The 27,429-nt window shown below is 54.2% G+C and overlaps 1 protein-coding gene across 1 annotated transcript; it reads right to left on the bottom strand.

Moving 5' to 3' along the window:
- Positions 1-1,795: 1,795 nt before the first annotated feature.
- Positions 1,796-20,166, bottom strand: CA6 (carbonic anhydrase 6). The gene is made up of 8 exons (XM_045858751.1): positions 20,091-20,166; positions 17,794-17,973; positions 13,738-13,886; positions 13,001-13,093; positions 8,979-9,048; positions 5,591-5,748; positions 3,904-4,027; positions 1,796-1,878 (listed from the first exon to the last, which is right to left on the bottom strand). Exons 1-8 carry the CDS (start codon positions 20,164-20,166, stop codon positions 1,796-1,798), a joined length of 933 nt encoding a protein of 310 aa, XP_045714707.1.
- Between the last annotated feature and the right edge of the window lie 7,263 nt (positions 20,167-27,429).

Here is a 27,429-nt window from a genome sequence, read left to right as displayed (position 1 = left end):
TAACCCACTCAGAAAATGATTGTTTAAGTCCTTGGTGTAGAACCTTCCAGATCTCTTTGTACACACACACACACACTCACGCCGGCCTTACCTCCAAACCAGTTCTCTGTAGTCAGACATTTACAAAGTTCACCACTCTTTGTTACTTCAAAGACTGGTAATGAGTAAGCAGAATTAACTAAAATTTACTAAAAAGTGCTAACATTTTTTAAAAGATTTTATTTATTTATTTATTTTTAGAGAGATGGGAAGGAAGGGAGAAAGAGCTGGAGAGAAACACCAGTATGTGAGATACATCAATCAGTTGCCTCTCACACAACCCCCAACTGGGGACCCGGCCCACAACCCAGGCATGTGCCCTGAGTGGGAATTGAACCAGTGACCTTTTGGTTTGCAGGCTCTCAAGCCACTGAGCCACACCAACCAGGTCAAAAGTTCTAGTATTTTATTTATTTATTTATTTATTTGGGAAGGGAGAGGGAGAGAGAGAACATCCATGTGAGAAAGAAACATCAATTGTTTGCCTATCCTAGGCACCCCGACATGTGCCCTGACCAGGAACCGAACCGGCGAATGTTCACTTTGCAGGACAACGCCCACTTAACTGAGCCACACTGGTCAGGGTAAAAGTTCTAACATTTTAATAGAACTTTTTTTACCCTCCAGTGTCACAGGTTGGACGGTCATTTTCTTGGACACATCCCTGGGTGCCTGTCTTCTTTCTCCTTCTGAGCAGGGGGGCTCGCTGCCCTTCACCTCCTCCGTCTCCAAAGGGTCTCCAGCGGCCACACAGGAGCAGGCCCAAGGCCTCTGCCCGCCCTGCCCCGCCCCCAGGGCCCCTGGACAGCGATAGGCTAGTGAGTGGTAGAACCAGCACCTGAGCCTGGGTCTAGTGACCACAAGGCCGGACCCGCCCTGCTCCGCCTCTCCCGGGAGCCGACCCTTACCCTCCTCCCTTACTCACCAGGCATGATCTGTACTGCAACCTCCCCACCCCGGCGAGTTCCCAAGTACGAATCCCTTTCCTTTTTACTTCGTAATCCTCACCCAAGGACGTGCTTATTGATTTTAGAGAGAGGGGAAGACGGGGTGGGGGACGGGAGAGAGAGAGAGAGAAATATCCACGGGAGAGTGAAACATGGGTCAGCTGCCTCCTGTAGGCACCCCGACTGGGGATTGAACTTGCAACCTGGGCACGTGCCCTGAGCAGGGATCGAACCAACAGCGTTATGGTGCACAGGACAACGCTCCAACCAGCTGAGACACCTGGCCAGGGCTCTTTCCTTTTTCTCAATCTTGGTCCTGGCAGTCCCTCCCAGCTCGACCTCTTGGGGTGGGACGAGGAAGGGATATTTGAAATATTACAAAGGAAGAGAAAAGAGACGTTTTCAAATGACCGATTTCCAGAGTTATTTATTACATCGAATGACATGATTGCATCTAATGCTACAAGGCAGTTTGGGCTGGCTGGTGATTTACAAAGACCAACGTGTGTGATTTCACAGGAGGAGAGTTGGTCCTTCAAACGTCTTCTCCAGTCAGCTGCCACTGGTGGTGTCTGACTCCAATCCCTTCTCATACACGTAACTGTCTCACTTCCTTGCATGGCTGATGGTTTCCACTGGTTTAATCCGAAATTCACCAGGTGCCTCGCCTCGGGGGGGGCGGGGGGGGGGAGCGGTGCGATGCTGCAAACAGAGCCGGGAGCCAGGGCGGGGCGCGGGCTGGGGGGGGCGGGGGGGCGCCTCTTCCTGCAGCAGCTCGCACTGCCGACTCAGTAGTGATTACTCGCTCTCTAGGCCTTCTTCTGGTCCACATATTTTCTCAGGTACTCGAGGTTCCTGTTGATCTTGCCTAGGTAAAAGTAGAGCTCAGAGTCTAGAAAACGTTCAATAAAAAGAAGAGGTCGCAGAAAGAGTCACAACATTGGAGGCTCTCACGACCACAGAACGTGGGGCAGCCAGACACCCGCCCCACACGTGGATTCGAGGGAAGCATGCGTGAGTCCTCAGAATGCCCGCATGTCCATCCGATCGGCTTGCAGGCATCTTCACTGTGTCGGAATTTAGGCTTGCAAACTGCCAAGACCCAGGGGCGACATGTGGCAGGTGGTTCTACTCTTGCACCTTAGCTTCAAAGGTGATGCTCAGTAGCCCTTCCTTACCTTAGAACACACGGGTGTTTTCTAATAAATAAATTGCTAGAGGCCTGTATTTGGCCTTTGTCTTGATTTCCCAGTTGACCTGGGTCCCTCAGGGCATTCCTCACTGATGGGCTGGCCGTGTTGTAGAACTAAGAGGTACGGAACAGGGAGGTAGCACGTGAGTCAGCTGGAGCCTGGAGCCTGGGCCCGAGGGCAGGCAGGTGGAGGGGGTGATGCCAAGTTCCCTCTTGTGTTATCAGCGAGGGGTCGCTCGGATCCCTCGGCTGGGGGGCGGGGAGGAGCCCTCTTCCTGTCGACTGTGAGTGACAGGAACAGCCCTACACAGTGAGACTCGGAAGGCCCCCAGTGGACCTGCAGCAGCCCGTGGCTCAGAGCACTGCAGCCTGAGGGGTACCGGGATTTGGAACAGCTGAGCTCCTTCGTGAGGGGAGTCAGAGGGATGCCCACCCCCGCCATCACCACGCGGAAAAAGCACGTGAGGTGTGGCACGTGGGAAACCACGCAATCTGTGCCTGTTGCAAGGATAGCGTACGGTTTTATTTGGGAAACCGGGGCAATGTGGGCCGATTGGAACAAGGAGACGGATGGAGTCTAAGCTCTCTCTGGCTAGTTACTGCCACTATCATATATAGTACAATATGGGGGACTGTCTAAATTGAATTTACTGGAGTGACGTTGGTTAATACAATTATATAAGTTTCAGGGGTACGATTCTAAAATATAACATCTGTATATTGTGTTATGCGTTCTTCACCCCAAGTCAAGTTTCCTTCTACCCCCCCTTCCTATCCCCCCCTTTATCCCCCCTTTACCCTCTTCCACCCCCCCACCCCCTTTCCCTCTGGTAATCACCAGTATGGGGAAATTATCATTATAATTATAGCCAGTATCACTTTTTTCCTTAGCATTGCACTGGAGGAGCAAATTGGTGCAAAGGGAAAACCATAAAGGAACCCTGGAAGGACACGGGAAGGAAAGGGCAATGGGCCTTTATTTTGGGGGGGCTTATGCATGGAGACTTAAAAATCTTGAGAGAGATATATAAAGGCAAGGAAATAGCGATTGGAGACCAGTTCCATTGGGCCAGAGGATGCGAAGATGTAGGGAATGGTAAATAGAGAGAGATTGCAAAGACACAGAAGCAGAAAAACAGATGGGAGAATTCCAGAGTATCTACGTTCTTAAACCCACAGAAGGGGGGCAAGCCGAGAACACAGCTGGAGCCTGACGCAGTGGGTTAGCGGTTCCAGAGGACACTGGACTGCCTGCCCCTGCAGCCAGCGCCCGGGTGCCAGGGCCTGACCCCCGAGAACACGTGGTTAACCCTCCCTTGAGGGAACATGTAGGAGGAGTTGCAATGAGCTTGGGCTATAGGTCAAGATAAAGGTGCGTGGGAAATCATTGGAGTCGGGTTAAGTAAGGTGGACGTGAGCCTACACTACTGAGGACGTGTCGGGTATTGCTGACCTCCTGCTTCCCCTGCTACCTTCAGCCAGGCCCCGCGGGCAGTGAATCACGTAGTCAGTCATCCACCCTCATTGCCTCCTCCGTTCTACTCACTAGCATCGCTGCTGCCCGCACTGGGAAAGTGAGTCATCCCCTGGGCCGAGCCCTGGGCGGATTGGTCCTGCTGCTGAGATGACCCTCCTCCCCTTTCTGTTGCCGGGAGAGACGGGTCCACCAGAGAGGGAAGAAGACAGGAGTCAACCAGCTGCAAGAAGCAAACGAGTTGATCTCACCAGGATTAGGCTGATACTTGAAGTTGGCTTCCACCACTCTGCCGTCCAGGGGCTGGGTCCTGCGGTAATTGTTCTGCATGACCTTGTGCTGGTGGTTCAGTAAGGAGGTCTCAAGCTTCCCGATCTGCCGGCGACAGGAAGGGAGTTATGGAGAGGAGGAGACACTGGGAGATGTAAACGGGTCTAGTTAGACAGGGAACTAGATCGTGGCTGATGGACTCGGATAAAGCAGCTGGGAGATCTCAAGGCCAGAGGAGGTGTTTGGGTAAGACACGTCAGGTAGGGGATAGTCACCCATTTGTTCTTCCAAAAATTTCTTTTCATCTTTTTTTTTATGAGTAGTTGGTCAACAGTAGAAAGGAGAGAAAGAAGTCAACAGAGACATACCAAGTAGCATGCTCGATTGTTATTTTTCTAAAAATATCTATATATTTTGTCAATGTCCACTGACAGGCACTTTTGCTGCATGTATAATTCTAGATCTGCTCCTCATTTCTCCTGGTGCTTTAAAAGTATGATTCGCTGCTTTCTGACCTCACTGTTGCTGTGTTGAGTCAACTCTCAGACTATCATTAAAAGATCATCAGTTCTCTCTGGCTGATTTGTAAACTTTATCTTTGATTTTTTGTGTGTGCGGTTTCACTGTGGTATGTTTAATGTGTTGTTGTTGTTGTTGTTTTAATTTACATCAACTCATTGGGCTTACTGAATATACGACTTGGTGTCTTCCGGCTATTCAGAAAATTTGTCAGCCCATATTTCTCAAATTGTATCTTTTCTCTATGCTACTTCTATTCTCCTAGAACTTCAACCAAATATTTGTTAGATCTCTCCACTATATTCTCTGTGTTTTTTTACTTCTTTTTCATATTTTCATCTCTTTTTCTCTTTGTGCTTCCTTTCAGATCATTTTCTCAGCTCTGTCTTCCAGTTCACTAATTCTTTCTTGAACCGTGTCTAAGATGCTATTAACGCCATTCATCGCGTGGCCAAGTCACTGGGGAGGTGGTATCTGGGGCCCTTGCAGCCTGGCTGGCAGCCTCTTCATGTGTGGGGACCCTTGTGTGTGTGGGTCTCCCCACCTTCCCCTGGGGCAGGGAAGTGAGAAGTCTACGAAAAGGAAATCTTTCTTCCTGAGGAAGAATACCACCCAGCAGGAAATGCCAGCTTTGCTTTGCAAGCTCCACACACCGGTCCTTTTTCACCCAACAGACGTTCCGTGCCCGTGCTGGGCTGGAGGGCAGAGACACCTGATGCCACTCTTCTCCCGAGAAGGCTCAGGCACTTGTTTCAGCATGGCACAGACCAAAACGCCAGCTGTCCTTCCTGCATGAAGCCACTTATGAGGTTAGAGTGTGAGCTCCATGAGGACAGGGGGTTGTGTTGCCAGGGCCTCTGAGAGCACACTCAGTAACTGCTCACCTTCCCTGCGCAACCCCCTCCGCTGACCTGGATCAGGCTCCCTGCTTTTGCTGCATCAACTATGTTGCCTCGGACCCTGAGATGCCTGCCTACCCATCTCTGCCACCACACTAATAAGATCACCGTGGCAACACAGGTGAGACTGTGCAGCCCTGTCCATAGACGGCGCCCTAGGCACCCAGGTGTTAGGCATTAGGTGGGATTGCGGGGGCCTCTTGTCCATCAGACGGCCGAAAGGGGAGGCTTGGGGGAGGTGATGCATTACCTGTGCCCTGGACAAAGGGACCGTGTCCGCCAGCAGGAACCACTGGACGTTCTCAGTACAGGGAGGAGTGGTGAGTGAGCCCTGGTAGGTGTAGTAGTGCTGGAGGTTTTGGGGCAGCATGTCCCGGATGTGAAGGCCACTTAGAACTGTGCTTTCTCCTATCAGAGGGAACAATAGATAAAAAACTGTTAGAGACTGCAGCTGCCCCTCGGGAAGCCAGCTCAGCTCACCGCCACGTGCAAATCTCCTGACTTAGGCAGAAGAACACAGAAGCTGGTTACTGGGGGACATTTCCCCAGTTTTCTGCTTCCCAGAAGGGGCGAAGAGCGAAGGCTTTGCAGAGGGACCCGCGCAGCCACCTCCTCCTGGCTGAGTGGCCCTGGCCAGGTGCGCAGCCCTGCAAGGCTCCCTCCTGGTCTGTGACAGGGGAGGGCCGGCAGGACCGCCATGGGGGTGAAGGGGGACGAGTTCATGAAGAGCTGGTGAGGGGCCGGCACCCAGGGCAGGACCTGTGAGTGTAGTTGTCGTCGTCGTCGTCATTGTGAGGCCAAGGGTACGTCTCACGATAAACGGAAGAAATTGAGGATGACTCCCAGAGGCTTCTGGGCAAGCATCCTTGGGAGAACAAAATTCCTGGGTTTGGATTTATTGAGAAGTGGATGGATAGAGATTAGAAAGGCAGAATCAGAGCCAAGCCGGGGCCAGGGGCCAGGTTCTGGGGTCCGGGTTCAGGCCTCTGGTCCTGAGCTCCCCTTGCCACGCCCTTTGGGAGCCACGCTGAGCCTGAGCCGCAGGCACGGGGTGGGAGAGGGGTGCGGCAGGTGTCTGAGGCCTCCCCAGCCCCTCCCCCCCATCGCCGCATCTGCAAATTTCCCCCATTGGCCACGGCAGTCCCATGAGGCTCGCAAAGTAACGTGGAGTTGAGTTGAGTTTTGTTTCCCTTTCTCCGAGCACTTTGGCACTTTTTAAGGGCAAAGAGGGTACCGTTTCGACACAGGCATCAACAGGCCTTGTTTAGCCAAAGCCGGGAAGTCTAGTGGTGCAGATCCCATGAGTAAGCAAGAGATTGCTGTTCTACTGTTCTTGGAAAGATTTCAAAACACAACCTTCTGAAGGGCTCGATCACATAGATTTAGCTTCACAACGCTGTCATTTTTAAGTGGGTCAAGAATTCCAGAGCCGCTCCGCAGCTGCTGTGGAATTATGGCGGTTCCTTCAAAAATCACACACGGAGTTACTGTGTAATCCAGCAACTCCTCTTCTTGGGGGTACACCCGGAAGGACGGGCGGCAGAAGGGTGAGAACCACGGCCTGGCCTCGGGTTGGATGTGGGGAGTCACGGGGAGAGGGAAATCAAGACTCGTTCCAGGATGGGGGGGCTTGGACAGCGGGACAGAGGACGTCCTTTGCTGAGAGGAGAAAGTCCCTCAGAAACAAGCCGGGAAAGAGACGGCGGTGCAGGGTGATGTGCGGGCCGGGCTGAGTTTTAGGTCTGCGTGGCAGTGTCAAATAACCCGTCGGGAAAAGGAGGCGGAGTCCAGAAAGAGGCGGGGCTGTGGGCAGTGCGGAGCTGGGGCAGAGGCTGCTGAACTGGAGGAGGCCCTGGGCCCGGGGCAGTCCGCAGAAGTGCACTGTGTGAGGTCAGTGGGCTTCAGGAAGCGTCTTCGTTGTCCTCCAGGCCAGTGGGTTCTCCTGCTGGCTCTGGTCTCAGTCAGCACATCGGCCAGAGGGTCGTGCGTCCCCCTCGCCTCGCCGGGCCTGCCCGATACCATCACCGTATCACTGTATCTGGGGGGGACCAGATACAGGCGTGTGGAGTCCACAGCCTGGAGGTGGCAGTTCAGGCCATAGACCTGAACCAGGGTCCGAGGAAAGACGGGCTGAGCCCCCTCCGACATCGACATCGGAGAGGGCGCCAGGGAAAGAGCAGCAGTGGGGGCGGGGCCAGAAGGAGAGTCCTGTGCAACGGGTCTTGGTTTCAAGGTCAGTTAAGAGAAGAGAAGGAAACGGGCCAGGAGACCTGACCACGGGGGAGACCTGCAAGGCTCTGCAGAGTGTGGGGGTGCCGGGGGACGGTGGGTGAGAAAGAGAACTGTTGGAAGGGGGCTGTTTGAGGAGCCAGTCCGTGGGACGGCGGGGCCGAGAGACACTTCTGTTTGCCTGCGTCGTGGGGCGGGCGGTACCGCAGCTGAGCCGTGTGCCAAGCGGACTGACGCCCTGAAGGTGAGAAGTCAGTGAGATTTCTCTGCAGGAGAGAAGGGTCAGGGGCCGGAGGGCCGACCCTGAGCACGAGGGGCGCGCTCCCGTGGAGGCGGTGTTGGGCCAGATCAGGGACTTCTCCCTGGTCAGAGACTGGGAGCTGGAGTGGGGCAGGGGCGGGCAGGCTGGCAGAGAAGAGGGGTCTCCTCTCCATGAAGAGGCAAGGCAGTGTCTGCTTCTAGGAGCAGCTGAGGCCAGGGCAGCGGGGGGCGGGGCCTCTTCAGGACAGAAGAGAAAAGGCGGGGTGGTAATTCTGGAGAGGGAAAAGCAAGCGCCCACAGTAGCACTGTATCTTAAGATTTTCCGGCCGTGTCAGTGCCTGTTCATATTTGTAGTTATGAATAAAAGTAGTGGCAGTCAGATGTCTGTGTTTCTGTCCAGCCACATGCAGTCACCTGACTCGGGCTGGGAGCTGGTCTGGGACTTTGGCAGGCCACCTGGCGGAGGGGTGGAGGGGCGGAGGGGCGCGGGTGCCCACCTGGGCTCATCAGACTGATGGCCTGTGGAATCTAAGCTCCATAGTGAGAGGTGAGAGGCGTGACTGGTCGTGAGGACCTCAGGCCCCTGGATTGGAGGTCAGGAGAACTGGGGGAGGGGCAAGAACAGAAGTCTGGGAACTGGAGTCTGGGAGGTGTGGCCAAAAATGGCAGGCTCCAAACCTGACCTCAAAGCTGACAGTGCTTACTGCTCAAGGTCAAGGGCTGACCATGGGAGCAGGCGATGCCTCTGGCAAGAACTGGCCTTCTGGAGGAGGCCAAGGGAAGGAAGACCCGCCCCCCACCCCGTGATTCTTCTCAACTTGAAGCTAAGGAGGGCCTCTCTCTAGGGACCTGGGTCCTCACACCAGCAGGGGCCAGAGGTGAGAGTCCCTTCAGACAACTCTGGCCGTCCGGAAGTTCCAGCTGTGGGAACCCACAGGCAGGGTTCGTGAACAGGCTTCTCTGCGGCGTTGGAGGCCTGAGCCCGCAGCGGACCTTGCTGGAAACACAGACCTCGCCGGGGGAGGGGTGCACACTCCTCGCAGGGCTTATCCGCCGGCCTCCCCAGCAGCGCCCCCCTTCCCTGCCCCCCTGTCGCCCCCTTACGCTCATTCCTCTTCCCTCCCGCAGCCGCTGTTGGCTTCCCTCACCTGAATTCGTGACGTTCTTCAGGTGAGAAAGGAGGTCGCTGTAGTAAGTGTTTTCGGTGTGCTCCTTGACCTGCAGGAGAAACACGGAGCGCTCCGTAAGTGGGAAGAGACTGCCGGCCCGTCCGCATGGGCCCAGCTCTCTCTCGGAGGGCTGGCTGGCCGGCTGGGCACAGCCTCAAGGGCGGGCAGGAGGCAGCCCTGGCTGTCCTTTGCCACCGAGTGCCTGGGCTTACCAGTCTCTTCCAGGGAGACAAGCCCTGAATCCTTTTGGCAACTTCTTGGTGACAGAGGATATCCTCAAGGAGTGGCCAAAAGTCACTGTAAGATTTCCCTGGGGTGGGGGGGGGACCCTGTCGGGACTCCACTGCCCCGGTCCCGCCCACTGCCAGGTCTCTCTCCCTGTCCTGTTTGAGCGTCAGTGTCTTAAAAGTCAGGAAAGTTGCTCTTCGTGAAGAAGGTCTCTTTTCCAAGGTCCCCTTCGGTCAGGGGGGCTGGTCCAGTGCTCCTTCCACTGTGAGTGAATTCAGATTTCTGGGATCTATAATCGCCGTCTGCCGTTTGTTTTCTAGAGGTGTCGTGTCTGTTTATTTTGTTCCTCTGTGCCACCTTCGTGTTCGACAAACACTCAGCGTACCGTCCGACCACGGCAGTTATCTTCTGAGTGGTCGCTGCAGTGATTACCATGCACCACCTAACGGAGGTCGATACTGACTTAATTCCAGTAAAACACGCAACTTTGCTCCAATACAGCTCCATGTCTTCCTCACCGTTTGCTATCTATAATTATATATAGGTATACATATATATACCCAGTACTACAGTGGTATTATTATTGCTTCAGGCTGTCTTGTAGGGGGCGGTTAGACAAAAGGTAGTATGCGTAGATGACCTCGTGTATTTGCCCCCTGGGCCACCACTCCTGGTCCGCTGCCTTCTCTCTGTGGACCTGAGCTACTGTCCGGTGTCATCACCTGTCAGCCAGAAGGACTTCCTTTCGTACTCCTCGTAACACAGGTCTGCTAGCAGGGACCTCCCTTTCTGTTCATCTGGGAATGTCTTTATTTTGCCTTATTTTCGAAGGGTGGTTCGGTGGGATATCGGCTGCCTGGTCGACGCCCCTTCCACTGCGCTCGGATGACGTGTCTCTAATGAGAAATCAGCCACTAGCTGTACTGCCAGACCGTAAGCATAACACATGCTTTTTCTCTTGTCGCTTTCAGCAGTTCCACGTCGATGGGTATGGCTGGTCATCAGACATGGGGTTGTTCGGTGTCTTGGACTGGTAGATTAATGTTTTTCCTCCGTTGGGAGAATTGGGAGCTATTGCTTCTTCATTTTTTTTTCCTGCCACTTTCTCTCCTTTGCTCCTGGGACCCCCGTTTCATGGATGTCGGGGTGTGGGACCTTGTCCCCATGAATCTCTGAGGCCACAGTTGTTTCTCTTCAGTCTTGTCTCCTTTGTTCTTCGAGTTGAGTAGTTTATTTGACCTGCTTCAGATGCACTGGTTCTTCCTTTTCCTGCCTCCAGTCTGCTTCGAGCTCATGCCATGAATGTTTCCATGTTATTACGCTTTTCAGCTCGAGACTTCCACGTGGTGCATTGTTCTAGTTCCTGTTTCTCTTCTGAAGGGTCTGATTTTGGGTCATTGTCTTCATATTTTCCTTTAACTCTTTGAAAGTAGTCTTTTTTTAAATTTTCTTTTTTAGATTTTATTTATTTGTCTTTAGAAGCAAGAGAGGGAGAGAAATATCAATGTGTGGTTGCCTCTCACATGCCCCGCATGGGGGACCTGGCCCACAACCCAGGCATGCGCCCTGACTGGGAACTGAACCAGTGACCTTTTGGTTCACAAACCGGCGCTCAGTCCACTGAGCCACACCAGCCAGGGCACAACAGTTGTTTCAAAGTGCCATCTGAGAGCCCTGGTCGCCGTGGATCAGTTGGCTGGAGCATCACCCCGTAGACTTCAAGGTGATGGGTTTGATTGCCAGTCAGGGCGCATGTCCAAAGTGAGGATTCGGTCCCCAGTTGGTCGGGGAGCAAAGGAGAGGCAACTGGTCAGTGTTTCTCTCTCACATCGATGTTTCTCTCCCTCTCTCTCTCCCTCCCCACCCCTTTCTCTCAAAATAAATAAGCATTTCCCCAGGTGAGGATAAAAAAAATACTGTCCGCTGAATCACTCCGGGTCGACACAGAGTCCATTTCTATGGACTGCTTTTGTTTTCTCCTAAATATGGATCACGTTTTCCTATTTCTTTGCATGCCCAACTTTTCTGTTGAAAACGGGACACTTTTAGGTGAGATCTGCTAGCAGACATGAATCCTGATTTTTAAAACTCATGCCGAGGGGTTCGTGTGTGCCCGTTCAGTAACCGGCCTGGGGTTCACCCGCAGGGTGTGTCTCCCACGGCACGGGGCCGCTGATGTCTCTGCTCTGCTCCGTTTTTTACTTTCTTTTTTTTTTTTTTTATCTTCCCAAAGTACATTTTTCCATCCAAATCCTAATTTCGAATTCTAAATGGGGCTGATATCACACAAGAGAATGTATAATGCTAGGGTGGGCATTTCATGGAATTGTTTCTAGTCTTTTTTTTTTTAAGGGTTTTACTTATTTATTTTTAGGCAGAGGGGAACGGAGGGAGAGAGGGAGAGAAACATCGATGTGTGGTTGCCCCTTGTGTGCCCCCAACTGGGGACCTGGTCCACAACCCAGGCATGTGCCCTGGCTGGGAATCGAACCTGTGACACTTTGGTTCGCACGCCGGTTCTCAATCCACTGAGCCACACCAGCCAGGGCTTGTTTTTGTTTTTCTTAAAGCAACAGAAAGTTACTCTCTCACCGTCCCAGAGTCACGGTGCCAGCCTGGCCAGGCACCCGGGGAAGGCTAGGGGCGGGGGGATCCCTCCTCGCCTCTCCCAGCTTCTGGAGGTCGTCAGTGACCCCCGGCGCTCTCAGCCAGCAGGGGCATCGCTCCAGCCCCACTTCTGTCCTCACGCGGCCCAGGTGGTCTGTCTCTGCTCAGTTCTTACCGATTCTTGTTCTTTTTCAGCCCGGATTCCGAGGGGCCACCGAGGGGCGGCAGAGCTCGGCGGCCAGTCCGCGCTGCTGGAGACGCCGGGCTCCAGGGCCCGCCGTCCCGCAGACGTGCGCGCCCGCGGACGGATCTGGGTGAGAGGGGCCAGGGGCGCCTGCAGGTCCAGCCGGTCGTCAAGTTGGCTTCACCTTTGACCTCCCCCCTCTGGGGAAGCCTGTAGGTCCTCCGCGGCCCTCTCGCTGCCGGAATCTCTTCCATACGCTTCTTGCTGGTCTGCCACTTGCCACGCACCCCGGCTGGGGTGAGCCTCAGACCACCAGAGGTGGAGTGTTCCCTCTGTGTTCCGTCAGGGTCGCTGCTTTTACTGACGGTGCCCCCCCCCCCACCATGGGTTTTCAGCTGATCCCCCAAATCCGGTCCTTCGCTACCCCGGGCAGTGAAGCTGCCAGCATCCTGCCCAGCGCCCCCCCCCCCCCACCAAGAGACCCATGCTGGCCGAGTTGGGGTGTGGGGGCGGCACCAGCCTGCGGGGCGAGAAGGCCGAAGACTACCACTGTTCTCACTCGAAGTCCAGCTGTTTTGCACAGATAAATGCCTGCACTTGTTGTTTGCCTCAGAACACTCTGAGGTTGTTTGTGACAGTTTTACCCAACTTAACACTCGTGGGGGGGGGGGGATTGGACTCAGTGACCAGCCCCCCAGCCGTAGTGCCACCCTCCAGGCTTCCCCCTCCCCTCAGACCACGCGATGTCCATCAACCCTTCTGTGGCCCCAGCTCTTCTAAGTCAGCTTGCCCGAGGTCTCTGAGTGTGGTAACCCCAAGGAATGTGGGCTGGGAAAGGGTGAACCTTCCAGAAGCGGCGTGTGCACGGAGCGTGAGCTCAGACACAGGAGGGAGGGGACAGGAAGGAAGGCCCCTCGGCTCCTACACCGAAGGCCTTGTGTGGGCGCCAGGGCGCCACCCCGCCCGCGGGGGCTCTGCCTACCTCCACCAGGGCTGCCAGCACGGCCAGGCCGTCCGGGGCGCTCTCGGCGAGGTCGTAGCTGCCGTACTTAGAATTGTAGTGGACCACGTGAATCTGTGGGGGCAAGAGAGGTGAGTTGGGCAGTTCCTGTGGACTTTGGCCACTGTTCGCGGAAGGAGGAGAACAGAGAGGCTCCATCGGAGCCCTCAGGCCACCCTTTCCCTCCGCCTAGGCCACAGCCTCTGTCAAGACTAGAAAGTTCTCCAGGAACAGAAAGAGTGTGAATGGTGTCTGGGAATATCGCAATTCAAGGGCATGTCCCCGGCCGCACCTCCCTCCAGGTGGACCAGCTGGCGGAGTCCAGATGACCACAGGAGGCTCCGGGGTTCTCCTGAGGTCCCCGTGGAGTGGACATGAGCCCCTTGCCCCACGAGGCCGCTGTGGACCTGTGATCATCCTAAGGACAGATCTGAGCAAGAGAGGGAACCTGCAAAACCTGACAGGTAGAGACCTCTCTGCAGGTGAAGGGGACTTGCCCGGCTGTGGGCGGGGGTGCTCTCCCGCCCCACTGTGACCTCTGCGAGGGCCGGCCCCTGCCTGCACCGGGCACACAGCAGTGATCAGTGAGGAGTTGTGAATGAATGAAAAACAAATTTGGCCTCGGGGGACATGACGTCACCTCCATGCAAAGTCTGTGTGGCCGTTTTAATGAGAAGAGTGTTTGCAGAAAGCGGACCCCGCGGGGGTCCTCCCGGTACCTCTGCCACGTATCTGAGCCCGTCGATGGTGTGCTCTGAGCCGCTGATGCCGGAGGGCCCGCCGCCCCAGTGGAAGTGCATCTGCCGGGCCAGGTACTCCGTGCCGTCGGGGGCTGTCATGCGCATGGTGGGGGGCAGGCTGATCTTCACTGGGAGGGAAGATGAGGGGCAACAAGGGGCGTGGGTGGGCGTGGGTGGGCCGGGCCTGCTGTCTAGGCAGCCTCCCTGGTCCCCCGCTCGCTCCTGGGACATGAGCAGGTCGGCCATGGGAAGGGGGCGGCTGGCACCCAGGGCGGCATGGGGACCAGGCACTGAGTCAGCGGGGCTGAGCAGGCGCCTCTCCCTCTCCCAGGGTGCCCACCTGCCCACCCTGACCCGGAAGGGCAGGAGCAGGACCGCAAAGTAGCAGATGTAGCTTGCTGGCCCCAGGGAAGGCCGAGGCCCTGAAATACCGTGGCCAGTGGGTGTGCAAACCAGAGTCTCACTCTCCACCCCTGGCCGTTTTGGAACTCGCCTGGGGTGCAAGGAGAGGGGGGTGGCGTCTCTGGGACTAGTTGATTCCTTTTACTCCCCAGAGTGAGCACCCTCGGTCAGGCTCTGGGCCAGGAGCTGGGACGGGCCAGTCAGTGAGCCATGGTCCCTCCTCCGAGGAGCCCACGCATGGAGGGGCCGACAGCACCTCTCGAGGGAACGGTGTGGTCAGTCTCACTGACCACTGAAAGTCCAGTGCCTCAGGCCCGTGAGCTTTCCTGGAGTCTATGAATAGGCATTTGGGAGCATTGAAAATATGTCTATTAGTCAGTATTGCTCCACCAACTGTCACTAATCTACAACAAAATAGAGAAATTGTGAATAAGCTTAAGAAACTTTTGTAGCAATTTGTCTCAACATCTAGGTGTGTTCTCAGTTTCTTTTTATTGAAATGTAAGTTATGTCCGTTTAATATAATATAAACGGGGCACATAAAACTATAAAGTAGAATTTGAAATGGAAAATGCAATGCCGTTCACATGAGCAACCCCCAAAATTAAATATTTAGGCAGAAATCTAACAAAATACATACTAGAGCTATGTGAGGAAAATTACTAAAATCTGATGAAAGAAATCTAAGAACTAAATAAATGGAGGGATATTGCATGTTCTTGGATGAGAAGATCTAATATTGCCAAGATATCAATTCTTCTCAACTTGATCTGTAGACTCAGTGAAATCCCACTCAAAATCCCAGCAAGGAATGTTGTGGACATCAACTGGACACCCACCGACTGATTCCAAGTTCACACGAAGAGGCAAAAGACCCCGCACAGCCAGCCTCACACTGAACAGGAAGGAGCAACGTCAGGGTGCTGACATTCCCTGACTCCCGGACCCACCGCGAAGCCACCCACTCGGGACAGTGTGGAGCCGTCCGAAGAGCAGACACACACGTCAGTGGGACAGAACAGAAAGCCCAGAAATGGACCCATGGAGACACAGTCGACTGATCTTTGGCCAGCGGGCAAAGGCAACGCAATGGAGCAGAGACAGATTCTTCAACAAGTGGTGGTCGAACACTGGACACCCAGATGACAAAGAGTGAATCTAGACACAGGCTTCGCACCCTTCGCCAACATTAACTCCAGATGGATCACAGGCCTAAGTGTAGAACGCAGAACTACATGCAACTCCTGGGAGACAACGTCAGAGAAGACCTAGATGACCACGGGTGTGGTGATGACTTTCTAACTACAGCATTCATCATAACTTGATTAATGGAAGAAATAGTTGATAAGCTGGACTTCATTAAAACTTAACACTTCTGCAAAAGATAGCATCAAAACAATCGGAAAACAAGCCATGGGTTGAGAGGAAATAGTTGCAAACCGCACATCCAGTAAAGGACTGTTGTGCAGAATGTACAATGGGCTCTTTCAACCCAACAGTGAGAAAGCGAAGGACCTGCTTAGAAGGTGGGCCGGAGATCTTACTGGACACCTCACTGAATAAATACACAGACGGCAGGAAGCATATGAGATGATGCTTCACACGTCCCATGTCGCCAGGGAAATGCAAATTAAAACAACGACGAGACTCCGCTGCACACCTGTTAGAACGGCCAAAGTCCGGAACTCTGACAACCCCAAGTGCGGACGAGGACACGGAGCGGCAGGAATCGCACTCGCTGCCGGAGGGAATGCAAGGCGGGGCAGCCGCTTTGGGAGACAGTTTGGCAGTTTTGCACAAAACTGAACATACTCTCACCGTGCGGTCCAGCAGTCACACTTCCTGATGTCCACCCAAAGACGCTGAAAGCTCACGTCCACACAAATCCTGCACACGGATGTTTATAGCGGCTTTATTCATAATCGCCAAAACCTGGAAGCGACCGAGCTGTCCTTGGGTCGCTGATGAGTAAGTGACCCTCAGAGCATCCAGACAGCAGGGTACTAATTAACGCTCAGAAGAAATGCGCTATCACGCCATGAAAAGGCAGGGAGAAACCTTCGATGCACGTTGCTAAGTGAAAGAAGCCAGTTTGAAAAGCTACATACTGTGTCATTCCCACTCTGCGACATTCTGGAAAAGGCCAAACTTTGGAGACAGCAGAAAGGTCACTGGTTGCCAGGGGTGGGGGTGGAAGGAGACATGAATCGCCAGGGCAGAGAGAATAACTGGGTGGGGGGGGGGAATACTCTGTGTGACATCACAGTGATGAACACATGTCATTACATGCGTGTCCGGCCCATAGAATCCACAGAGTGTGCAACCCCAGGAGTGAACCCTAAGGGAAACTGTGGATGTTGGGTCATAATGATGTGTCAATGTAGGTTCAGCCTTGGTTAAAAAACAAAGTACCCTTTTGGGGGGTCCCATTCACGACGGGATAAGCTGTGCATGCAGGGAGTAGTTGAGAGATGGCTGTACTTTCTGCTCAATTTCCCTGTGAACCTAAACTGCTCTAAAAAACTAAAGCCCACTGTCCTGACCAGTGTGGCTCAGTTGGTTGGGCTTTGTCCTGTGAAGTGAAAGGTCGCCAGTTCGATTCCCAGTCCGGGCTTGTGCCTAGGTTGCAGGTTCAGTCCCCGGTTGGGAGAGGCAACTGATCGATGTTTCTCTCCCACTCTTTCTCCCTTTCTTCCCCTTTCTCTAAAAATAAATAAAATATTTTAAAAAATAAAGTCTTTAAATATATATTATAGAATATATAAATAGGTAAATAAGTATATATTTATATCTTAGGTTTCAAAATACTAAAATAACCCTGCAAAATCAAAATTAACAAATGTTTATTTACGTCATGTCAACTTCACTATTAAACTTGCTCTTCATCAAAATGCCATTAGACTTGAACATTTGTAGATTAGGGTTTCTTCCTTCAGTAGAATTCCTGAGCGTGCATGGAGCTTGCTGAAAATGTGTAGCCACTTGGAAAGAGTAGCCAAATCATCTCCAAGGCTAAATTATAATAATCTTTCAAAAGACATTAAAAAGTATGAGTAACGTGGACCGTGAATGTTTTCTGTTTGATGTGCTGCTGTGGGGTGGGGTGGGCTGGGAACCCCCAAAGGAAGCGGCTTCTGGCCCCCACAGTGTTCTGTGAACATGAAGCACGGATTTGACAGCTGTCCAGTCCAGCTTTCTGAAGCGGGGACCGGCTTTTCCTGTCTGACCTTCACCCCCTTTCTCAGAGGGAACGGAAGAGGAGAGCTGCTTTGGAACCTCCTGGAAACACTGCGCCCACCTGCTGGGCACTCGGAGCCCATCACGCTCAGCGGAAGAGGAACCGGAAAACCAGAGGGGGTCACACATCAGCAGACCACACAGGTGGGCCGGCCGCGTGGCCTCACAGCAGCACTGCCACTTCACTGACTTTGCCTCTGGCTGGGTCAGAGTGCGCTCAGGACCGGCCAATGGGGACTGGAGGAACCGGGGGGCGGGGGGGCGGGGGGACTGAGTCCGACCACAGAGGCTGCGCAGCTTCTCAAGAGCCGCCTCCTTTCAGGGCCTTAACGCCGGTCAGCCCTCCAGCCCCCTGGCTGCACGCACTGGACCCCGGGCTGACCACCCGCCCCTTACCTGTGTGGCCGTTGTTGGTTACGGGGAACTCAACCCCCTGGGCCTCGTAGCCAGTCAGGTTCAGAGCCTTCAGGGAGGGGTTGTACTGCACCTTCTTCCTCTGCAGGTTGATGGGCGACTGTCGCTCCCCCCCGCAGGCAGGGTACTCCTTGGGCCAGTGCTCCTCATCCAGTGGCCCCTCTGAGACAAGAGAGAGCCAAGGGGGTCGCAGCTCGAGGTGATGCCAGGTGGAGCTGGTCCCAGGGTACCTCCCCCAGGGCTCAGGCAGGATGCCAAGGTCAAGGCCAGAGGTCTGCCTTCTAGAAAGCAGAAGCAGGGCCTCAGAGGGAGGCGGGAGGGGCGTCTAAGTCAGCTGCACGCACCCTGGTGTCTGGAGCGTGGGTGCTGGCTCCGGGCTCTGCTGTTGCAACCCCCTGCCCAGGGACCACGACGGGGCGTTTGGAAACGATCAATGTCTTGACCACAGAGCTCCAGTCTGAATGACTCTTCCCTTTGGGTGACTGTCAGCTGACAAAGGTACCAGGGGCTCCTTGGGCTCGGCGCCACTGTGCTGCTTTCAAGGGCACGGTGTCCCTCCCAGCCCCCAACAGTGACATGCTCCCCGCCAATAACGGCAGGACACCCCACCTATCTCCTCGCTCCAGCCCCTTCCAACTGGTTCCCAGGAAAGACCCCTGGGTGCCTACACCTATGGATTCAGGGCAAGAGAGGAAGCGCCAGGTCCCAACATGAGCGAATGATGAGTGTGAAAAACATCAAAGTAAGGACAGTCATCTTCCTTACTAACCACAGTGGGGAGGGGGCGGCCTGCAGACCACCACGGGGCCTGGGCTCAGCCCCCCTCCCCCCGCAACGGGGATCCAGGCTCTGCCTCCCCCTGGGGCGCAGCTGCAAGGCAAGGGCTCAGCTCGTTCTAAGGAAGACGTGTTTGTATTGGGGCGTCCTGGGGTGGCTTGGTTTTGCCATAGAAAAGTCAGTTCTGCTCTCCTCTGATATACAAACCAGTTCTTAATTCTTTCCTAGAGGCAGATGCTAGGGTCAAGGCCAAACTTCTTGAGCACAGTCAGGATCAAAAGGCTTTGCCAGTGTCAGGGCGTGGGTGGGCGTGGAGTATCCCCGGAGGGCCCTGCGGTAGCTGCCTCCAGGTTCTCCCAGGCCCTTGGCGACTGTCCAGGAGGCCCACAGCCCCAGAGGCCGGGCCGAGTGGGGAGGACGAGACCTGCCCTGTGGGACTGCTCCCCGGTCCCCAGCCTCCTTCCGGCGCAGCGGGCCAGCGGCCTCCGTGGGATTCCTCCGCTCCAGGGCAGAGCCCTTGGTCAGCGCCGGCTGTCCCACCCCCGGAGCTGGACTTTCTGAGCCTCCTTGCGATGCCCCTAACCCTGTTACCCTTGACTTAACGGGACATACCTCACCCTGAATGTACTTCGCCATGTGTCTGGCGTGGGCAGTGGGGGGGCCTGTGCAGAGAGGGGGCTCCACGCCGGCTTTGCTCAGGAAAGATGGGCGGCGGGGAGGCGGGTGGTCTGCACTGCCACGGCCGAAGGAGCATGCCATGGCCGAACCCCACAGATGCGGTGGTCTCCTAATTTTGGCTCACACATGGGCTCAATGCCAAGGGCTTTGATTTTACATTTAAGAGTTGGGTTTCCAAAGTGTCGCAGGTTCAATTCCCAGTCAGGTCACATACCTGGGTTGCAGGCCACAGCCCCCAGCAACCTCACATTGATGTCTCTCTCTCTCTCTCTCCCTCCCTTCCCTCTCTAAAAATAAATTAATAAAATCTTAAAAAAAAAAGAGAGAGTTGGGTTTTGGCAAGGTGTGGATTCCAGGGTCAGCGGGGTCATGGCACCCGAGGGAGGGCAGCTGGAGTCTACCGAAAAGTCCCGGGTTCCCGGCCCGTTGTGACGTTCTGGGTGAACCACACGCTAGGAAACCGCCGAGAGAAATGCTCCCCCAAACCCCGCACGCCCTCTGCGAGCTGTATTTTCCACGCACAGACCGAGAGAGCGAGGGACTTGGCCGTCAGAAGCCGCGAGCGGCCCCCCCGCCAGCTCCGTGGGCAGAAGAGGCGTCAGAGCAGAAGAGCGGCAGGTGAGTCCGGGATCTGGGCACAGCCAGGTCCTCTCTTCCTTAACGGAGTTTGGGTTCCGTGGGACGGACGTCCGCACACCCGGGACGTGGAGCGGTGCCGGGCAGACCCCGGCCCAGGGACGGCACGCAGCTGTGCGTGGTCGGCCTCTCTTCACCGTGGCCCTCAGAAGGGCACCCTGCAGCACCCTGGGGCGGGGGGGGCTTACCTGAGTACGTCCACTCGGACCCGTGCTGGGCCAGGGCTCCCGCGAAGAGCAGAGACATCAGTGCCACCGGAGCCATCCTGGTGCCGCCGCTCTGGGACCGGGACCGATCCAGGGAGCTCTGTCGTTAGAAGCTCAGTCACTAACTGTAAGCCCCAACGGGCCGAGCCGGGCAGGTTGATCCTCCCTCGGCCGCACCCTCGGAAACAATAACACCTCCCCACAATGGCCCTACTGACTCCATTTATAGGGCGAGACGGGGCGCACGGGCCTGACCACCTCCTGACCTCCTCCGTGTCATTGCCGTGTCCAGTGAGCCCATTGGCTTGGCTGCCCCGTGCCCTGTCTTGTGAGATCTCACCTGAAGGGCCACGCAGCACACAGGGCCGCCTTTGTGGACGGGGAGCTTCGGGGAGAGGAAAGGCCTCAGGCACAGAGAGGCGGGCGGGAGGCCCCCCCCCCCCCCCCGCACAGGGGCACACCCCGCACCCTCGCTCCCGTGAGCCACTCCCTGAGGTCTGGCGGGGGGCGGGGGGCCTCGCCAGGGCCCGAAAACCCTTGCGAGATCCCACCTAGTATTTTCTGTCTGTCCCAGCAATTGTCGCCAGCTACCACTGCAGACCTCTGCCAGGCACCTTGGGAAATGGCCTGCCCCTGCGCCCCCCCTGCCCCCTACCCCCCACCATGTGGGCATGGGAAGGAGACTCCTCCCCGGAGGCAGGTGCTCTTAACCTCACCCCAAATTCAGCGTCTCACCCCGAGACCCCAGCTCAGGAGCCCCGTCCCAAGACGTGCGTCCAGGCCATTGAACTGGCGTGTGCGCCCATGTTCCCCCAGGAAGTACACGTGTCCCCACAGCTGTGGTGAGCTCCATCGAGCCCAGCCGATCAAACAGGGCACATCAGTGGACTGTCTAATCCTCCGGTGTCACTTGGGTCAACAAGCCCTCACACTGAGCTGAGGGAGAAGCTTTTGAGTTGATACCTGCTGACAGGCTAGCATTTCACATGACCTTCAGAGAGGGCACGGGCCAAGGGCAGCAGCGTCCCTGGAGGGTGCCTGCCCCCCTGGCCAGACACAAAGGGCTGTCCCGCTCAGGGGAGCAGAGCTAAGCCCCCAGCCGCATTTACGTCCCGGGGTCAGAGGGACGCTGGCGTGGTCACGTGGCTGTGGATTCAGCATGGTGCAGGGCAAGGATTCTGAAGCCAGGCTGACCATGTTCAGGCCCCTGCTCTGCCACTTCCGAGCTGTGTGACTTCCGGCCAGTTGCTCAGCCACTCTGTGCCTCCGTTTTCCCATCTTTAACAGGGTTTGGGGAGGTGCCGCCCCCCTGGGGGTTAACAGCAAATCCGTGTGTTGTACTCAGAACAGCGACGTGGCAAATGGCATTTCCATCCCTTCAGCCCCCTCATTCTGTGGAGAAAGGATGAGCCTTATCATTGTCACCCAGCCTGTTAGTGAGGGAACTGGAGGCAGAAAGGAAGAACTCCTCCAACTCGTGGAGCACTTTTCTCCATTTTCCGCCGTTAGAAACCCACTCTGCCACCTTTGCCAGTAAGCCACACCCGGCCTGCTGGGCCTGGCCCTGCCGGAGGGCCACCCTGTCTGCAGATGCCGTGAGTGTCCCACCGCTGCTGAGGACAGCAGGGATGGGCCGTGACCTTTAGGCAGGCCAAGGACCAATGACATCCAGCTGGCAGGAAACACAAGCTGAGCCATCTGAATTTTTTTTGGGGGGGCGGCCCGGGGACACAATTAGGGAGCTGGGCCTGCAAGGTCAGGACGTGGTGGAAGTCGGGAGGTTCAGATCTGCTGAGGCGGAAGGAGGCCGGAGTGACGAGGAGCCCCCAGCCAGCAAGCGCGGGTGGGCCAAGCTGTATGGAGCAGAGGAAGGAGGGGCCGTGGCAGTGAGCGGGCGCGGGAAGAGATGCTCAGAGGGGGCCCCAGGAGCAGGACCCCCGCGTGCCCGTGCTGGGGAGATGGGGCGTGTCCCACGTCCGATGGCTCTCTGCCTCCGTTCCCCACGGCACACTGCCGTCCTGCGGCCACGCTCTGGGAAACCCAGGGAGCCCCGGTGCCTTCGTTGTCCCACTGCGTCCTCACAGTAAGTGCACGGGTCCCTCTGTGGCCCTGACATTTTGGCAGCCCCATCACGGAGCCCCACTGCAACACATTCGAGCACCAGGCCCAAGGCCGTGCTTGGGGTTCTCCGTGTCCTCGGCTCAGGCAAGAGCCTGAGCCGGCTGGCGGCCTGTGCAGCTGGCTGATGTTGGAAACAGGTAGGTGGTTAGGGTGAGTCATTAAGTTAATTAAGCCATCAGACCGGCCAGGCCCATAAAGCATAAGACCCATCTCGAATGAGGAAATGCGGCTGGAGAAAGAGGGTCTCCCCTCTGCTGGGCAGCATTCTCCAGTGACGTGACCCCCAGGGTCGGGTCTGGTCGCTTTGGTTGCCCACTTTCTAACTCACCGTCTTCTTCGACCCTAAAACTTCCCATCGGCTTAGAACATGAGTTTCCGGGTACTTGTGAAGCGCATTGTTTGTTTCGGTTTGGGGGTTTTGTCTCATTTTTTTTAGAGTGCCACATTAGACTTTCCTCTGCCTTCATCTGACCACACCTCCAGCCTGTCGAGGTTGCATCTCAGTTTAAAGTCCTGTTTTCTTCCAGGGCCCAGTGTGAGGGGCTATCTGTGAGACGGGCTGACAGGCATGCCATTTTCACCACGACGTAATGTCACGAACGAGAAAGGAGCTTTTGTTCTTCCTCGGGGCCACCGCAGCTCCCTGATGGAGGCCCATGGAGGCAAAGCAAAGACAAGGGCAGGGTGCCGTGGCCAGCCCAGGTGAGCAGAGAAGCACTCTCAGCCAAGATAAATCAGGGAAGCACTGCCAGCCCAGGGGAGCAGGGCGGGGGTGACCAGCCCAGGTAAACAGGGAGGGGTGACCAGTCCAGGTGAGCCAGGAGGAGTTATCATCCCAGGTGAGCAGGGAGGCACCATCAGCCCAGGTGAGCTGATGCTCAGGCTCGCCCAGGACTGGCATAGAGGAGGAATATGGCGACAGAAGGATATGGACGTTTCAGCTACAAAGAATAGCAGACAGGACCTCATTCTGTTTCATTCAGGCCTTTCTGCTCCGGGGTCACGAAGAATGAGTCATTCCAGACAAGCGAGTTTTCCAGATGGTTAAAGGCTCAATGGGATATAAGCAGCAAGACATGCGGTCCATTTCGATTAAAACTTCTAAAACATATCACACTCTTCCCTGCTTTCTTAAAAAAGATAAAGCTGAATGTAATTAAACTTTTCCTAATGACTCAGGCCTGTTAACATGAAAGTTCGTTATTATCCTGCATTGTAATATATCAATGCCCGCAGGGCCTGCAACTGTATATGGCTGTTCTCACCCCATGAAACGGCCCCTAACTGATAAACTGATATATATTTTTTATTTCTCACATCTGAAATTGCGGGAGGGGGACATTAACTAGCTTCCTCAGTTAGTAAAGCAACGTTCACCTAGGTTCCTGTGTGATATCCAAATTGATCAGTCAGGACAGAAGGAAGACTCAGCGCTGGGGTGGGGCCCAGAAGCCCCCCCATGCTGCTGGGCATTAACCCTTTAGATGGTGGACTGCAGGGAAGCGGGGAGACCCTGGGCAGGGCTGGGCAGTGGCGGCGCCCGGAGACACCAGCTGTTGGTTTCCCATAGCTCGCATGGCTGCCACGGGCTGCCCACTCTCGCCACGTAGGGTTGTCTGTTTCCTCCCCTCCTCTCCTGGCTTCTGATTCGCTCTATTATCTGTTTGGCCAGAAATCAGACAACTGCACTTTTTAGAACTATGTGCACGAGAAGAATGGACGGAGCTGACACCGAGGGCTCAGAGGCTGCACGAGAACCAAAGCACCGGAGCGAGGGCGGCAGTGTGGCAACGTGAGAAGACTTCCTGGCCTCTCCCCTTGAAGTCACAACAAGCTGGACACCTGCAGTTCAACCAAGAGCTCCCTGCTCAGCACACACACTCGTCTGGGAGATCTGTGCATCAGGGAGGTGGGTGTATGGGAGTGACCGAGGGTGAGAGGGCGGGGAAGGGCAGAGACGGGAGGCCCAGGCAGGGCCCGGATGAGCAGAGGCGGTAGCGGTGGAGTGTGGGCTTGCAGCCCCCCCTACTCAGCAGCCCAGAGAGAACCAGAGGGCCCGAGGCAGCACGGCAGCCTGGGTGGCCCGTGCACATCATGGCGGGGCGCAGTGACGGGAGCAAGATGCAGTTCAAAGGTGCGGCAGCTGTGGGTGCATGGGGGAGCTGGGTCACAGCCCTCAGTCGGCAGGTTGCAAAGGGGCAGAAGCCCCATTCTAGCTTGAGCGGCCCGTACACATTTAGCCTAAACGCAGTGGAATAAAGAAAGTCACAGGTGCGAGAGCCCGCCTCTCACCTCCCACCCATTGCACAGAACCCAAGAGAGGGACCTGGGACACCTCAGATAGCTCAGCACGGCTGGCGGCACCTGGTTGCAGGGAAGCAGTGCTGGAACACACAGGCTCAGAGCCCCTTGGCCCCTCACAGCCCACCAAGGGGGTTGTGCCCTGAGAGCCAGGTAACCCTGCCAGAGAGAACTCCTGACTCTTTGGGGAATATGGGGCAATTTCTACAGCCGAGGCAATACCGCCCCACTGAGGTCCCCGCAGCCCCAGGGGGGCTAGTAAGGGACAACAAAAACTTGCTCTATACCACCATCTACTGGAGAACAAGAGAAGGACCTCTGCTTACCTCTCCTCACCAACCTGCTACATTGTTAAAAGCAAAAAAACAATACTTAAAGGGGAAGATTTCAATCCTTCAAATGACCAGGCAGATATAGAGCCTATCAAATACCACAACTAACCATGATCATAAGGTAGCTCAGAAAGAAACCCAAAGGTCCCCAGGAAATAAACTCAACAACATGACAGATTGTGACTTAAATGACAGAGAATTCAAGGTTGCTGCTCTGAAAAAAGTCGGTGAGGCACAAGAAAACTCAGAAAGGCAGTTCAGTGGTCTCAGGGATAAAAAGCAACCGACAGAAGAGTACTTTCCCACAGATCATGAGAAAGAACCAAACAGAAGTCCTGGAGCCAAAGAGCTCAGTGAAGGAGATGCGGGCGGAACGAGAGCTTGGGACACAGAGCAGACCAGATGGAGGAGAGAATCCGTGGTCCTGAAGACAGAAATCTAGACAGACATCTGTGAGCACTACTTGACCTCATTAGAAAGAGCGATATCAGAACAGTGGGTCTACCAGAGGGAGAAGACAGAGACAAGAAAACAATCTATTCAACCAAATAGTCAAGGAGAACGTCCCAAACCTATGGAAAGAGCCGGATCCTCAACTCCAGGAAGCTAACAGAATGTAGGGGACCGATCTGCCTGGCAACGGCAATTGTAGCTCAGCCCTGTTGAAAAGCCCAGCAGGCGCGTTGTGGCACGCAGGAGCCAAACCCACGGATCAGTTCTCCCGTGGAAACCAGGCCTGCATTGTACCTGGGCTGCTTTGAGACTTGCTCTTGCTAAAACTCCCTCACCCTGAGTTGAGGCAGCAAATGCTTACTGCATATCTTTAAAGTAACTCCTTGAAGTCTGTGCTAATTCTCCCAAGGACTGAAGTGTAACCAGACCAATTACTCTTACTGTTCCCTTGCATTTGCAACATTTTTTCCTTGTTACTCTGTAAGAAGTAATCAGTAACATCCTTTCCATTGCTATGTGTAAAAAGTAACTACCTAAAGCAAAGCTAAGCATAATGAATGAAAACCTTCTTTGATGTACGCTATTGCAAAGCCAATAAAAGCATGTCAAGGGAAGGGTTGGGGTGCTCTCCCCTTGAGAGAGTGGCCATGCTGTCCCTCTTTCTCCACAGGACTCGGGAGTCCGTGTGAGTTTATCTTGTCTCATCCACAACGCCACAGACACTGCAAGCCAGTGTCCGCATCAACAGAACAACTAATTCTCTCAATGCAAAAAAACCTTCTTCAAGACACATTATATGAAAGCTGTCAAAAGTTAACAACAAAGAATTCTCAAGGCGCCCACGGGGAAAATGACTCTATCCCATAAAAAAAACCCTATTAGGTACTCATCAGAGTTTTCAGCAGAATACAAGCTAAGAGAGGATGGAATCAAATACTCAAAAATATTAAAAGAGAGAAACCATCAGTCAAGGATAATATACCCAATGAAGTTATTCTTTAGATGTGAAGGGAAATAAAGGCTTTTCCAGACACACAAAAGCTGAGGGAATTTACCGCCACAAGACCTGCATTACAAGAAATATTTAAAGGAACTCTTCTACTTGAAACAAACAAAAAAAACCCCACAAACCCATGAGTAAGGTGATTAAAAGACAGAAGCAGGAAATTGCAACTCTGCTTCAGAATAGGGTATTAAATGCTTAATTATAACAGAAGTTAAATTGGGTAAAGGCATTTAATAAGACTGTAGCCTCAGAGATGTCATCTGAAACATCAAAACTAGGCCATTTAACATAGAATTTCTCATTTAAGAAACAAATTTTAAGCCCTGGCTGGTAAAGCTCAGTGGATTGAGTATGAGCTACGAACCAAAGGGTCACTGGTTCAATTCCCAGTCAGGGCACATGCCTGGGTTGTGGCCAGGTCCCCAATGGGGGCCATGTGAGAGGCAACCACACATTGATGTTTCTCTCCTTGTCTTTTTCCCTTCTGTCCCGTCTCTCTAAAAAATAGATAAATAAAATCTTTTCTAAAAAAAGACAAATTTTTACTTTGTTGTAATTATTATAATATTTCCCTTTGATCATTTTTTTTAATCCTCACCCAAGGACATGTTCATCGATTTCAGAGGCAGAGAGGGAGAGAGGAAAAAACATTGATGTGGGAGAGAAACACCAGTCAGTGGCCTTCCATATGCGCCCTGACCGAGGATCAAGCCCACAGCCTGGGTGTGTGCCCTGACCGGGAATTGCACCCACATTTGGTGAATGCGTGGACAGGTGGAATGATGAATAGATCTCTCTCGTCAATAAATGAATATCCTCAGAAATTACAAAGGCTGTAAAGGATGTGGAGAAAAGGGAACCCTCATACTTTGCTAGTGGGATGTAAATTGGGACAACCCCTATGACAACTATATGGAGGTTTCTCAAAAAATTAAGAATAGAGCTACCATATGACCCAGAAATCCCTTTTCTGAGTATATACCTGAAAAATTAAAAAAAATATATTAGTTTATATAATTATACATATAATTTATAGATTATAAGCATAATTATATATTTTCTATCTATATCTATATCTATCTATCTATATATCCCTGTGTTCATTGCA

Source organism: Phyllostomus hastatus, unplaced genomic scaffold (genome assembly GCF_019186645.2).
Source record: "Phyllostomus hastatus isolate PE091 unplaced genomic scaffold, TTU_PhHast_1.1 phas_scaffold_182, whole genome shotgun sequence".
Classification (NCBI taxonomy): Eukaryota; Metazoa; Chordata; class Mammalia; order Chiroptera; family Phyllostomidae; genus Phyllostomus; species Phyllostomus hastatus.
Note: the sequence above shows the minus strand (reverse complement) of the source record. Positions and strands in the feature narration are given on the sequence as shown.

Excerpts from the sequence above, each read along its gene's own strand:
- CA6 (XM_045858751.1), bottom strand. The coding sequence starts at position 20,166 with ATGGCTCCGGTGGCACTGATGTCTCTGCTCTTCGCGGGAGCCCTGGCC. Across the intron at positions 13,887-17,793 it reads AACCAACAACGGCCACACAG|TGAAGATCAGCCTGCCCCCC; the intron begins GTAAGGGGCGGG and ends CTTCCCTCCCAG. Across the intron at positions 1,879-3,903 it reads CAAGTATCAGCCTAATCCTG|ACTCTGAGCTCTACTTTTAC; the intron begins GTGAGATCAACT and ends AACGTTTTCTAG.